Source organism: Salvelinus fontinalis, chromosome 20, assembly GCF_029448725.1.
Source record: "Salvelinus fontinalis isolate EN_2023a chromosome 20, ASM2944872v1, whole genome shotgun sequence".
Lineage (NCBI taxonomy): Eukaryota > Metazoa > Chordata > Actinopteri > Salmoniformes > Salmonidae > Salvelinus > Salvelinus fontinalis.
The window spans coordinates 17,152,015-17,167,359 of record NC_074684.1 but is presented as its reverse complement, the minus strand read 5'-3'; the positions used below and the strand labels follow the sequence as shown (position 1 = coordinate 17,167,359).

The 15,345-nt window shown below is 41.6% G+C and overlaps 1 protein-coding gene across 6 annotated transcripts in view; it reads left to right on the top strand.

Annotated features, from left to right (window-relative positions):
• LOC129817415 (protein enabled homolog) overlaps positions 1-15,345 on the top strand; it is a 152,650-nt gene that overhangs the window by 96,767 nt on the left and 40,538 nt on the right. For all 6 annotated transcript variants that reach the window (XM_055872623.1, XM_055872621.1, XM_055872622.1 and 3 more), the window contains exon 4: positions 15,245-15,317. In XM_055872623.1, coding sequence (XP_055728598.1) covers positions 15,245-15,317 — 73 coding nt within the window. The remainder of the gene's footprint in view (positions 1-15,244; positions 15,318-15,345) is intronic.

Genomic DNA, 15,345 nt, shown 5'->3' with positions numbered 1-15,345 from the left:
CTTTAGATTCTACAGAGCAATGCCAGCAAACTGCTAGCGCAAAGTAACTAAATGTTCACCTGTTAATTGCACTTAACTAGCGCGTTCACTCACTACTTCTTGTCGCAAGGCATTCTGGAACTTGCAGTCAAAAGCGTAATTCAATACTAACCAATACAATTAAATATGTAAATAACTGTAAAGAAATATCTTTAGATACAGCTCAATGAATTAACTTAAACATTAACTCTAACACATTAAAGTTACAACACATATACTTGTCTAATATCTGTATTTTGAGACCGAGAGAACAGGCTGATGTTTTGTTGGAGATTGAGACTTGTTTTGGCCCTCTTTTTGTTGCTTTGATTCCTGATTGGTGGAATTGGGTGACAATTCTCATGAGATTTGAATAATTGGAAATGAGCACAGTTTTCAATTACTTACTACTGGTTGCTATAGAACATGGCTATTGCTTCAATATGTTTTTGCTTTTCTGATACCAAAGTCCTGAACAGTATTTGACCTGAAAATGCATGTGCAGTGGAATGATAATTGACAGATGTGCCAACTCATGTGTAACTGTGTTTCCTCGCTTGTCCCTGTTAGCAAAATGTAAAGACTGTGGGTAAAACACTGGCCTCCTGTCTCTCTCAACATGATTGATCAATCAATAACCATTACCTGAGATGGCCTCCCAAAAAGTAATTTTGGCTCCCCTCAAGTACAGTACATCAGTCATAATTTCCACTCCAATTTACTTTCCCCTCTTTTGGTGAACCAAAATAGATAGATAAAATACATTTCCACATGACCTACAGGATATATTTGATTATTGAGCTTCACATGTTCGTAATTTCTAATCTTATGGCTAAGAATTCAAAGGAAAATCTGTCAGTTAAAAATAACTTATGGTATTACAATGTTTACTTCCTTAAGTTGGTCACAGGGCCTCTTCCTCTTCTTGGCCTAAGTGAATGGATGACCTTGCTGACGGTTGAGGAAGGTTTCTCTCTGTATGGAGCCCAGATAAGGTAGCAATGGGTATCAAAGTTGTTAAATAGTTTAAATACAATGCTGATGAATATAACCACTGGACAATGGATGAAGATACTCTGAACTTTTAGAATTGTTTAAATCCATCATATATTGACTGAATTATAGCACATTAACACTGTACTTGCATGGACAAATAATGAGTTCAGGCTTTTTGGTGGTAATTCAGGCATTCAATTTATTGTAATATGTCACTTTTTTCCCTATAACGATCTATCAGGTATTTAAAAAAATAATAAATACAATTTTATTTGCGCATAGACTGGGTGTATTTGCATACATTAATACATTTATATAAAGGGTTGAAATGGGTGAAACCACAAACTACCTCTAATCATAAACTGTGCTGTCTAGACTGCCTCATTAATGATCCATTACAGTTGTCACGTTCTGTTACCATAATTCTACAAGTGTGTAAAGAGAATGATACCCACGCAATTTAAAATCAAAACGCTCGTTTCTAGATTACACCTATCTACAAATACTGAACATTGTTTGCGAGATCAGACATAATATCACTATAATCCCAGTGTTCCTTTTTAGAAATTGTTTTCATTTCAGCACATTACTGTATTAAAATGACTTTTTAAAAATTGCACAAAAAATCTACACCTGCAAAAATAGTGTTTTTCTTGTGATGTGTCGAGGCGGTGGGTTAAATCCTCAGCCAATCGTTGGTGTTTTGTATTCCATTTGTATTCTACTGAGCACATTTCAGCCATTACCGGGGTGTGTTTGACAGGTCACTAACGTTTCCACGGTTGTAACGTTAACTGGAGAAAAAAAGTCAGAAGCAACAGTGGGAAAGAGTTGCAGAGTAAAATGAAAGTAATCAATATAGTGAGATTTAAGTGACAAGCTGATCCCGAGTGGAGCAGTGCTAGACACTGCATCAGTGCTAGAGGTATCACTACAGACCCTGGTTCGATTCCAGTCTGTATCACAACTGGCCGTGATTGGGAGTCCCATAGGGCGGCGCACAATTGGCCCAGCGTTGTTAGGGTTTGTTCGGGGTAGGCCGTCATTGTAAATAAGAATTTGTTCTTAACTGACTTTAGTTAAATGGAGGTAAAAAAATATAATAATAATCAAATAAAAAAAACAGAGGAAATACTGTAGATATTCTCAGGTTGGTGGGGCCTGCGTGTTGCTAGATAAAAGGTCAAAAAATTGTAATAATGAACATTCTCAGGAGCCCACCAATTCTAAAATTGAAGTAAAAAAAAAAAAGAAAACAGTTGCAATGGAGTTCAGTATGTCAAATCGGAGGGCCTGTTGTCCGGACGTCTGGCAGTCTCTATGGGGATGTCACAGGGTTCAATTCTCAGGCCGACTCTCTTCTCTGTGTACATCAATGATGTCGCTCTCGCTGATGGTGATTCTTTGATCCACCTCTACGCAGACGACACCATTCTGTATACCTCTGGCCCTTCGTTGTACACTGTGTTAACTAACCTCCAGATGAGCTTCAATGCCATACAACTCTCCTTCCGTGGCCTCCAACTGCTCTTAAAATGCAAGTAAAACGGAATGCATGCTCTTCAATTGATCACTGCCCGCACCTGCCTGCCCGTCCAGCATCACTACTCTGGATGGTTCTGACTTAGAATATGTGGACAATTACAAATACCTAGGTGTCTGGTTAGACTAAACTCTCCTTCCAGACTCACATTAAACATCTCCAATACAAAATTAAATCTAGAATTGGCTTCCTATTTCGCAACAAAGCATCCTTCACTCATGCTGCTAAACATACCCTCGTAAAACTGACCATCCTACCGATCCTTGACTTCGGCGTTGTCATTTACAGAATAGCCTCCAACACTCTACTCAACAAATTGGATGCAGTCTATCACAGTGCCATCCATTTTGTCACCAAAGCCCCATATACTACCCACCACTGCGACCTGTATGTTCTCGTTGGCTGGCCCTCGCTTCATACTCGTCTCAACACACTGGCTCCAGGACATCTACAATTATCCGCTAGGTAAAGCCCCAACTTCTCAGCTCACTGGTCACCATAGCAGCACCCACCCGTAGCACGCGCTCCAGCAGGTATATCTCACTGGTCACCCCCAAAGCCAATTCTTCCTTTGGCCACCTCTCTTTCCAGTTCTCTGCTGCCAATGACTGGAACGAACTGCAAAAATCTCTGAAGCTGGAGACTCTTACCTCCCTCACTAGCTTTAAGCACCAGCTGTCAGAGCAGATCACTGCACCTGTACATAGCTCAACTGTAAATAGCCCATCCAATCTACCTCATCCCCATACTGTATATATTTATTTATTTATCTTGCTCCTTTGCACCCCAGTATCTCAACTTGCACAATCTGCACATCCTACCATTCCAGTGTTTAATTGCTATATTGTAATTACTTTGTCACCATGGCCTATTTATTGCCTTACCCCTCTTATCCTACCTCATTTGCACATACTGTATATAGATTTTTCTACTGTATTATTGATTGTATGTTTGTTTATTCTTTGTGTAACTCTGTATGTGTCGAACTGCTTTGCTTTATCTTGGCCAGGTCGCAGTTGCAAATGAGAACTTGTTCGTAACTACCTACCTGGTTAAATAACGATGAAATAAAAAAATAAATAGAAATGTCCAAATAATTTGAATGAACCATTTCATACATTATGGCAGTGCTATTCAAAGTTGGGTCGCAACAGCGGGAGAACTGCAGTGGGATCGGCAATAAAAAAAAATCAATAAAATAATTAATTGGACAGTCCCACAGTTGACAGTGTATGTCAGAGCAAAAAACAAGCCATGAGGTCGAAGGAATTGTTCGTAGACCTCCGTGACAGGATTGTGTTGCAGCACAGATCTGGGGAAGTGTACCACAAAATGTGTGTGACATTGAAGTTCCCCAAGAACACAGTTTGGAACCACCAAGACTTCCTAGAGCTGGCCGCCCGGCTAAACTGAGCAATTCGGGGAGAAGGGCCTTGGTCAGGGAGGTGACCAAGAATCCGATGGTCACTCTGACAGAGCTCTAGAGTTCCTCTGTGACATGGGAAAACCTTCCAGAAGAACAACTATCTCTGCAGCACTCCACCAATCAGGCCGTTATGGTAGAGTAGCCAGATGAAACCCACATCATGTTAAAAGGAACATGCAGGTGGGGGGTTGGGCTGTAAGCACACCTGTGGATGTCGGGCCCTCATACCACCCTCATGGAGTCTGTTTCTGACCGTTTGAGCAGACACATGCACATTTGTGGCCTGCTGGAGGTCATTTTGCAGGGCTCTGGCAGTGCTCCTCCTTGCACAAAGGCGGAGGTAGCGGTCCTGCTGCTGGGTTGTTGCCCTCCTACGGCCTCCTCCACGTCTCCTGATGTACTGGCCTGTCTCCTGGTATGGCCTCAATGCTCTGGACACTACGCTGACAGACACAGCAAACCTTCTTGCCACAGCTCGCATTGATGTGCCATCCTGGATGAGCTGCACTACCTGAGCCACTTGTGTGGGTTTTAGACTCCGTCTCATACTACCACTAGAGTGAAAGCACCGCCAGCATTCAGAAGTGACCAAAACATCAGCCAGGAAGCATAGGAACTGAGAAGTGGTCTGTGGTCACCACCTGCAGAACCACTCCTTTATTGGGGGTGTCTTGCTAATTGCCTATTTCCACCTTTTGTCTATTCCATTTGCACAACAGCATGTGAAATTTATTGTCAATCAGTGTTGCTTCCTAAGTGGAGAGTTTGATTTCACAGAAGTGTGATTCTTGGAGTTACATTGTATTGTTTAAGTGTTACCTTTATTTTTTTGAGCAGTGTATTTTTACTCTTTTATTAGTTATATCATTGTGTGAAGTATTTTATTTTCACTGGATGCCATGGTTCTAACTTCAGCAGTATGTATGGTCTCTGCCTGGTCCTCTTTATCAGTATGACTGGTTCATGATGACTCATCTCCAAAGACCTCCAACTCACAGGTTCCAGGTCAGATTGCAGGTCAGCGGGCCAGGGAGTGATTCATGTCTTCCTGACCCAGGAAAAGTGAAATAGCACAGGATAGGCTGGACCTGGGGAATAGATGCACTCCAGGGGCTCTAAGGGGCTGAAACACAACAGGACTGTTTCACAGAATCACAGGAAGAGGAAAACCCCCCAAGACTACTCTAATTTCTTCCTCCCCTCCTTTTATCTCCTCCGTAGATCTGGGTGGAAAGAAACATGTAGTTAATTAGCAAAGAATACATCAGAGGAAACACATCATGCTGTGTTTGTACAATACTTTTATGGTCTGGTGTGGAAACGCACAAAGGGACCAATGCAGTGTGATCAGAGGAAAGCTCAGATTTCTTGTTTGTATCTCTTTCTCTAGTATTCATCACTCTTCTTATTTTCTGTGCCACTGTTTCCTTTTCACTTTCTTTTTCTCTTTTTTTTGTCTTCCCTCTGGGTTTTTGAGTTGGTTTGTCTCGAGAATTGACACACATGGGGGAGGTGGGAGGATGCCTTGCCCACCCTCCATGAATAATTGATCAGGACAAGGTTTTGCACGACTTGCGGACTGACCAGAGCATGGGACCACATCCCGTAGACACCTCCCTCTCTCCACCTACTCCCTCCCTCCCTGCCTGTGTAGCGTAGCCCTGGCTCCAGGCGTGGCGTGTGGGTAGGTAGCAGCTCCATGCGCTGTGTGTGTTAGCATGTGATAGAGTGGCATGGAGCTCTGAATTCCCAGGATATGAGCCTTGTGGAGCCATGATGACTGGATCTGGGGTTTTAGTTGGTACTGGGTCTATGACTATGGTTGGGACCATGTCCAGGGCTGTGGTCGGAGCACCTAATGAATGCCCGACGATGGACTGTGGCAGTATATCTGCTTTCAGAAGAGACTGGATTACTGCTTGTGCTGATTGTAAATAAAATACTTCTGTCCTTACTGGGGTGTAGTGGTGTAAAAATACTTATACTTAATCCCTGTCATTTGATTAGGCCTACATTAATTTATTTTAATGTGTGTATTAAAACCTCTTAAGGATGGGACTCTTTTCCAATTTTCGCCTAAAATGACATCTAACTGCCTATAGCTCAGGAACTGAAGCAAGGATATGCATATTCTTGATACCATTTGAAAGGAAACACTTTGAAGTTTGTGGGAATGAATGTAGGAGAATATAACACATTAGATCTGGTAAAAGATAATACAAAGGAAGAAAATGACATCTTTGAAAGGCCACAATGTATTATTCCAGTTTAGGCGCAATTTAGATTTTGGCCACTAGATGTATGTGGCCACCAGTGTATGTGCAAAGTTTTAGGCTGATCCAATGTACCATTGCATTTTTGTTCAAAATGTTGTATGAAGACTGTTCATATGTGTCTAATTGTTTTATTAATACATTTTCAAGTTCATAACAGTGCACTCTCCTCAAACAATAAATAGCATGGTATTCTTTCACTGTAATAGCTCATGTAAATTAGACCGTGCAGTTAGATTAGATATGTCTATGTCCTGGGAAATGTTCTTGTTACTTACATCCTCATGCTAATCACATTGGCCTACGTTAGCTCAACCGACCCGCGGGGTGGGACACCGATTCACTGTCGTTTATTCTTCTTCTTCTCGGAGTGGCAGCGTTCTTTGCAGAGTTCACAACCTGCTAAACATGCGAGAAACAAGTTATTTCATACCATTTAGGCCCTACGAGTTTGAATTAAATTACATTTTTGGAGCGCTCCATGTGAGCAAATGAGCATGTGTCTGGACTGTGTGTTGTTTCTCTGTCCTATTAATGTTGACGGAGTGCGCACACCTACATAAAGTAGGCCTAGGCTACCTGGCCTGCTGCGCACAAATGTAGGAATGTGCCCAATATGGGGATCTCTGATTTCTGACCTCCACTAACAATAAGCTGAGCTTCTCAGTCATTTTTTCTTCACCTCACACATTAAGTCAATGAAGTCAGTTATTTTTTTTACATCCATTGCGAATTATAGGCTAATAGTTCCTCACAGTAGTTGAAAAACCTTTCTAGCATTCTCCCCCTCGGTAATCACCAGGCCTTCGTGTGAAAGAGCAAAATGTCATGCTCTGATGATCCCATATATCCAGTGGAAACGTCATAAAATACCTCAACACTTTTCCCTGGCCTTGCGTAAAAGCAGCTCTCGAGCTGACTGGTGCAGGAAACTCTGAGGGCCCGGAATAGGTTAGTTAATACAATGTTACAAGTTTGCTTGCGAAGGCTTCGGGACAGATCCAGTTTATTGTATAAAATCAATGTTGCACTTCACCAGAGAGCTCAAGTCAAGAAGGATAAAAGGAGACAGATAGGCTTAGATATGAATGTGATTGGAAGAACCTGAATGTTCATCTACTGTTTTTATTTTTCTCGGCTTTATGTATTTTTACTTAGTTTACAAGTTGACAATGGAAGTGTTAAACCTGCTGCTGCGTTGGCTAATTTGGCCTATAGGCTATCTCTGAGTTCCATGCACTAATTTCTTTAGCCAATGGCTCACGGTTTAGGCCTATCAATGTGTCCATATGGCAGAGGCTGGTGCTCTCGCATTAGTTGAATTTTAGATTTTTTTTATTGTAATTTAGATTTGTATTAGCCACGTGACAATGATGTTGACAATTTAAAAAAAGTTATGGTTATGAAACTGTTCCACGAAAATGTGAATATGAAAATCATAACTGGCACGCAGATCGGTAGAAATGGTAGGATAAATTCTTAGCTTCTCCAAATTCAACTCACTCATGTTACCTTGGAAAATGCAGTTATTTTCTTCTTCGCCATGATCAGCTCAGAAATGGACAAATAGGCCTACAAACCTTGAAATCGCTAATTATCATGATAATTTAGCCCACTGAGTGAAACTCCCGGACAGCAATCGTGAGTAGTCTACAATAAGTGGGCTACTGTCCATTTTACTTTGACCGGTCCTGTTTTTAGGATATGGTGTGTTAACATCTTAATTCTTATTCGCATTGAAAGACATTTTTATTTGATTGGGTGCCGTTTAGACGATTTGAACAGAAACATGATATAAAAAGTATTAAGTTATGCTGCCTTTACGGCACATGACAACCATGAGAAAAAAATGTCTAGGTCCTAATCTCTAATACTTATTGATTTTAGTGATTGGAAAAGGAATTTGCTTTATTAGGTTTGGTGATTAGTTTACAGAACATAAATCTAGGCCTTCTAGAAAAGAGCTAGTTTCTTTACTGTTCAGTGCTGGTGTACAGTATGAAAAAAAAATAATACATTCCCCCTGTACTTATTGTTTCTCATTTACATAATGAGATCATCTAAATGCAATTCTACCTAGTCTCATGTCGGAAAATTTAATTTACCTCAATTTCTAACTGTCTGCAAGGGGAGTGGCCCTTCTACAACACTGTCTCAGGCCTGCTGCGAGTCATGTTCTGGGTGACTAGTGTTTACACTGTGATCAATTAAATGCTACATTTATAATCAGTGCCGGGATAAGGTAATTGGCCCCGGAGAACGTTTCTGCTGAGTTTACGACTCAGCTGTGTGCTGTTTGGTGAGCGTGACCACAGCACTGAGACTGTCTGTCACACATGCAATTTCCCCTCTCCTTATAACAGGCCTGGGAACAGTTTGCCAAAAAGCACCTGGAGGACGATCGAGTCTGTTAGAATGGACAGATTCTAAAGTTTAACTTTTTGGATGACATGGGCCCTATTATGCAAAAACCAAACACTGCATTCCACAGTATGAACCTCATACCAACGGTCAAGCATAGTGGTGGTAGTGTGATGGTTTGGGGATGCTTTGCTACCTCAGGACCTGGATGACTTGCCTTAATAGCAGGAACCATGAATTATGCTCCGTATCAGAGAATTCTACAGGAGAATGTCAGGCCATCTGTCTGAGCTGAAGCGCAGCAGGGTCTTGCAGCAAGACGATGATCCAAAATACAAAATCAAGTCTACATGAAAATGGCTAAAAAGCAACACATTTGAAGTTTTGGAATGGCCTAGTCAAATGCCAGACCCAATACCAAATAGGGCTATCTTCTATATACCACCCCTACCTTGTCACAACACAACTGATTTGTTCAAACGAATTAAGGAAATAAATTCCACAAATTAAGTTAACAAGACACACCTGTTAATTTAAATGCATTCCAGGTGACTACCTCATGAAGCTGGTTGAGTGCATGCCAAGAGTGTGCCAAGCTGTCATTAAGGCAAAGGGTGGTTACTTTGAAGAATCTCAAATATAAAATATATTTGGATATGTTTAACACATTTTTGATTACTACATGATTTCATGTGTTATTTCATAGTGTTGATGTCTGCACTATTATTCTAAAATGTAAAAACAAAAAAAAACTTGAATGAGGAGTAGGTGTGTCCAAACTTTTGACTGGTACTGAACTTATTTCATAAACAAAGTAAAGCGACACCCAATGCCCCTGTGTAAAATTAATTGCCCCCTTAGACTCAACTGGTTGTGCCACCTTTAGCTGCAATGACTCCAATGAAATGCTTCCTGTAGTTGTTGATCAGTCTCAGAACTGCTGTAACTCAGTTCAAGCATGTTCAAGCATGAACTTCTCATTTTAAGTACTTCCACAACATTGGTAAAAGACCAAGTCCATATTATGTCAACAGCTCAATTAAGAATAGAGAAACGACAGTCCATTACTTTAAGACATTAAGGTCAGTCAATCCAGAAAATGTTGAACTTTGAAAATTTCTTCAAGTGCAGTCACAAAAACCATCAAGCGCTATGATGAAACTGGCTCTCATGAGGACTGACCCCAGGAAAGCAAGACCCAGAGTTACCTCTGCTGCAGAGGATGAGATCATTAGATTTAACTGCACCTCAGATTGCAGCCCAAATAAATGCTTCACAGAGTTCAAGTAATAGACACATCTCAACATCAACCGCTCAGAGGAGACTGCGTGAATCAGGCCTTCATTGTTTAATTGCTGCAAAGAAATCACTAGTAAATGACCAATAAGAAGAGATTTGCTTGGGCCAAGAACCACGAGCAATGCACATTAGACTGGTGGAAATCTGTCCTTTTGGTCTGATGATTCCAAATTTGACACACTTTGTCTGTGTGAGACGCAGAGTAGATGAACGTATGATCTCCGCATGTGTGGTTCCCACCGTGAAGAATGAATGAGGTGGTGTGCTTCGCTTGTGACACTGTCAGTGATTTAGAATTCAAGGCATACTTAACCAGCATGGCTTCCACAGCATTCTGCAGCGATACGCCATCCCATCTGGTTTGCGCTTAGTGGGACTATCATTTGCTTTTCAACAGGACAATGACCCAACACCTCCAGGCTGTGTAAGGGCTATTTGACCAAGAAAGAGTGTGATGGAGTGCTGCATCAGATGACCTGGCCTCCACAATTACCCAACCTCAACCCAATTGAGATGGTTTGGGATGATTTGGACCGCAGAGTGAAGGAAAAGCAGCTAACAAGTGCTCAGCATATGTGGGAACTCCTTCAAGACGGTTGGATTCCAGGTGAAGCTGGTTGAATACCAAGTGTTCAAAGCTGCCATCAAGGCAAAAGCTGGCTACTTTGAAGAGTCTCAAATATAAAATGTTTTGATTTGTTTAACCCTTTTTTGGTTATTACATGATACGATATGTTATTTCATAGTCTTCATGTCTTAACTATTATCCTAGAATGTAGGAAATAGTAAAAATAAAGTCAACCCCATGAATGAGTGGGTGTGTCCAAACTTTTGCCTGGTACTGTATATATACAGTGCCTTCGGAAAGTATTCAGACCCTTTGCTATGAGACTTGAAATTGAGCTCAGGTGCATCCTGTTTACATTGATCATCCTTGAGATGTTTCTACAACTTGATTATAGTCCCCGTGGTAAATTCAATAGATTGGAAATGATTTGAAATGACACACACCTGTCTATATAAGGTCCAACAGTTGACAGTGCATGTCAGAGCAAAAACCAAGCTATGAGGTCGAATTAATTGTCTGGATTATATCGAGGCACAGATCTGGGGAAGGGTACCAAAAAAGTTCTCCAGCATTGAAGGGCCCCAAGAACACCGTGGCCTCCATCATTCTTAAATGGAAGAAGTTTGGAACCACCAAGACTCTTCCTAGAGCTGGCCGCCCGAGTTTGCCAAAAGGCACCTAAAGACTCTCAGACGATGAGAAACAAGATTATCTGGTCTGATGAAACCAAGATTGAACACTTTGGCCTGATTGCCAAGCGTCACGTCTGGATGAAACCTGGCACCATCCCTATGGTGAAGTGTGGTGCAGCATCATGCTGTGGGGATGTTTTTCAGCAGTAGGGACTGGGAGACTAGCTGGGATTGAGGCAAAGTACAGAGAAATCCTTCATAAAACCCTGCTCAAGACCACTCAGGACCTCAGACTGGAGCAAAGTTTCACCTTCCAACAAGACAATGACCCTAAGCACACAGCCAAGACAACGCAGGAGTGGCTTCAGGACAAGTCTCTGAACGTCCTTGAGTGGCCCAGCCAGAGCTTGGACTTGAACCTGATCAAACATCTCTGGAGAGACCTGAATATAGCTGTGCAGTAACGCTCCCCATTCAATCTGACAGAGCTTGAGAGGATCTACAGAGACAAATGGGAGAAACTCCCCAAATACAGGTGTGCCAAGCTTGTAGCGTCATACCTAAGACGACTCAAGACTGTAATCGCTGCCAAAGGTGCTACAACAAAGTACTCAGTGAAGGGTCTGAATACTTATGTAAATGTCATATTTGTTGTTTATTAATTAGCAAACCTTTCTAAAAACCTGTTTTTGTATTGTCATTATGGTGTATTGTGTGTAGATTGAGGAGAACATGAATAAGGCTGTAAAGTAACAAAATGTGGAAAGTCAAGGGGTCTGAATAGTTTCCAAAGGCACTGTATATAAAAAAAACTCAATATACTTTAAAATGACTAAAATTAAAACTGTGTAGAAATTATAAAAGACCTACATTTATACAGTTACTTGAGTGTCCAGTGTGCTAAAAAACACCCACATGAAAGCTAGACAGTCAGGGAGCATCGAGCATTCCAAAAACTATGGATAGAGAACTATTTTTTTGCACATTTTTGCTGTGAGGAAATATGTAACCAATTCAGTGCAACCCGCTGGACATTGTTAAAGACCGAGTGTGGCCCCCCGGGGGGGGAAATGAGTTTGATGCCTCTGCTATTGGACAGGGATGGACAGGGATGGCGGTTGGTAATAAGCATCTGCGTCTGATTCCATGTTGCATGTTCGAATCCAGCTGCAGAAGTTTCTTTTGGCCTCCCGGGTGGCGCAGTTGTCTAGGGCACTGCATCGCAGTGCTAGCTGCGCCACCAGAGTCTCTGGGTTCACGCCCAGGCTCTGTCGCAGCCGGCCGCAACTGGGAGGTCCGTGGGGTGACGCACAATTGGCATAGCATCGTCCGGGTTAGGGAGGGTTTGGCCGGTAGGGATATCCTTGTCTCAGTATGTAAATGTAATAAAATGTATGCACTCTACTGTAAGTCGCTCTGGATAAGAGCGTCTGCTAAATGACTAAAATGTAAAAATGTAATGTAAATGCTATTAAGAGACCTGGCCCTGCTACTACTTGTTCTGACTGGACTTGCCTGGGCTAAGGTGCAAGTCAATAATACCTTTAGTTACAACAGTTTTGTATTATCAATCCTCTTTCATTGTGGGTAATGGTTATGGAACTTTTCTAATAAACGTTAGTGATATCAAATGCTTGTTCAGCAGATACTGCTGTTGATGAGGAGTGTGGAGAGGGCTGTGGTTGTGGTGGACTGTCACTAGCAGGTCTGGTGTAGGAACAGAAGGTTATATATGAGTCACTGCTGCCAAACCTTTATAGATTAAAGCCTTATTCTTCCCTCAGATTTAGAGTTCTCTCCATCTGTCTGGAATAGCAGATCAATGTATCACTGCTCTACACAGACACTAGCCAGCCTGAATACTGATAGCATAGAGAAGACTCATCTCTTTTGGTCAGATCCAAGCCCTCCAACTTCTGTTGACACTGGACTTTGAGTCTGGCCATAACCGCATTGGCTTTTCATCTATCGGACGTAGGCTTCAGTGAATCACTTAAAAACACTTTAACGTGTATACATTTGATCAACAAACAGTACCAGTCAAAAGTTTGGAGTTTGGACACATCTACTCATTCCAGGGTTTTTCTTTATTTTTACTATTTTCTACATTGTAGAATAATAGTGAAGACATCCATACTATGCAATAACACATATGGTACCATGAACAAAAAAGTGTTAAATGAAAATATAATTAATATTTTAGGTTCTTCAAAGTAGCCACCCTTTGCCTTGATGACAGATTTGGAGACTCTTGGCATTCTCTCAACCAGCTTCATGAGGAATGTTTTTCCAACTGTCTTGAAGGAGTTCCCACATGCTTGTTGGCTACTTTTCCTTCACTCTGCGGTCCAACTCATCACAAACCATCTCAATTGGGTTGAGGTCAGGTGATTGTGGAGGCCAAGTCATCTGATACAGCACTCCATCACTCTCCTTCTTGAACAAATAGCCCTTACACAGCCTGGAGGTGTGTTGGGTCATTGTCTTGTTGAAAAACAAATGATTGTCCCACTAAGTGCAAACCAGATGGGATGGCGTATCGCTGCAGAATGCTGTGGTAGCCATGCTGGTTAAGTGTGCCAATTCTAAATAAATCACAGACAGTGTCACAAGCAAAGCACCATCACACCTCCACCTCCATGCTTCACGGTGGGAACCACACATGTGGAGATGGCCCGTTCACCTACTCTGCGTCTCAAAAAGACATGGCGGTTGGAACCAAAAATCTCTAATTTGGACTCATCAGACCAAAGGTTCAGATTTCCACCGGTCTAATGTCCATTACTCGTGTTTCTTGGCCCAAGCAAGTCTCTTCTTCTTATTGGTGTCCTTTTAGTAGTGGTTTCTTTGCAGCAATTCAACCATGAAGGCTTGATTCACACAGTCTCCTCTGAACAGTTGATGTTGAGATGTCTGTTACTTAAACTCTGAAGCAGTTATTTGGGCTGCAATTTCTGAGGCTGGTAACTGTAATGAACTTATCCTCTGCAGCAGAGGTAACTGGGTCTTCCTTTACTGTGGTGGTGTCATGAGAGCCAGTTTCGTGATTGTGTTTTATGGTTTTTGTGACTGCACTTAACTTTCGAAGTGCTTGACATTTTCCGGATTGACTGACCTTCATGTGTTAAATAAATGATTGACTGTCGTTTTCTCTTTGCTTATTTGAGCTGTTCTTGCCATTATATGAACTGTGTCTTTTACCAAATAGGGCTATCTTTTATATACCACCCCTACCTTGTCACAACACAACTGATTGGCTCAAACGCATTAAGAAGGAAATACATTTCACAAATGAACTTTTAACAAGGCACACCAGTTAATTGAAATGCATTCCACGTGACTACCTCATGAAGCTGGTTGAGAAAATGCCAAGAGTGTGCAAAGCTGTGGGGTGGCTACTTTGAACAATCTCAAATATTAAATATATTTTGATTTGTTTAACTCTTTTTTTTTTTTGAATCCATATGTGTTATTTCATAGTTTTGATGTCTTCACTATTATTCTACAGTGTAGAAAATAGTAAAAATAAAGAATAACCCTGCAATGAATAGGCTTGTCCAAACTTTTGACTGGTACTGTGTCTTTGATCCCTGGCCAAACGTGGAGCTGTCTTACTAAATTGATTGTATGTTTGTTTTGTGTTGATTTTCTTTCGATGGTCTTGTCGTCTCTACAACTACCAGATAATTGATTGTTTTGTAACTCTGTGGCTGTTTGGGAGCGGTCCAGTGCTGTCAGTGGATATGATGGCTGATTGGTTGGAGTAGCTGTGAGAGCAGGCTAATAGACAGCTCTGGGAATGGATCAGTATGACAGACGTTAGGTCACAACCTAGCCGGCCGACAGGGAATTACGCTTAAAGGATCGCTCTGGCCTGAAAGAAAAAATTGTTGGGAAGGAGACAGTGTAGTTTGTGTGAATTGGATTTGATTCTGATTTTGAAACAAATTTAAGACTGAAACTTTGAATGAAATGCTGAGAGAAATGACTGGGTAGATGTTGCATTCCCTCAATAAATGAGACTACACTAAATATTTAGGCGTTGAGATTTGAGTAAAAAGCGATGAGTCCAGAGGCCGTTTCCTTCAGAGCGGATTTGTGACCAACTCTGTGTGTTTCTCTTTCCAGGTCCGACGTTGCCAAGACAGAGCCCCCAGATTCAGAATGGACCTTCGCCAGAGGACCTTGAGATGCAGAGAAAGTAAGATCTGAGCCTACAACAGCCCTTA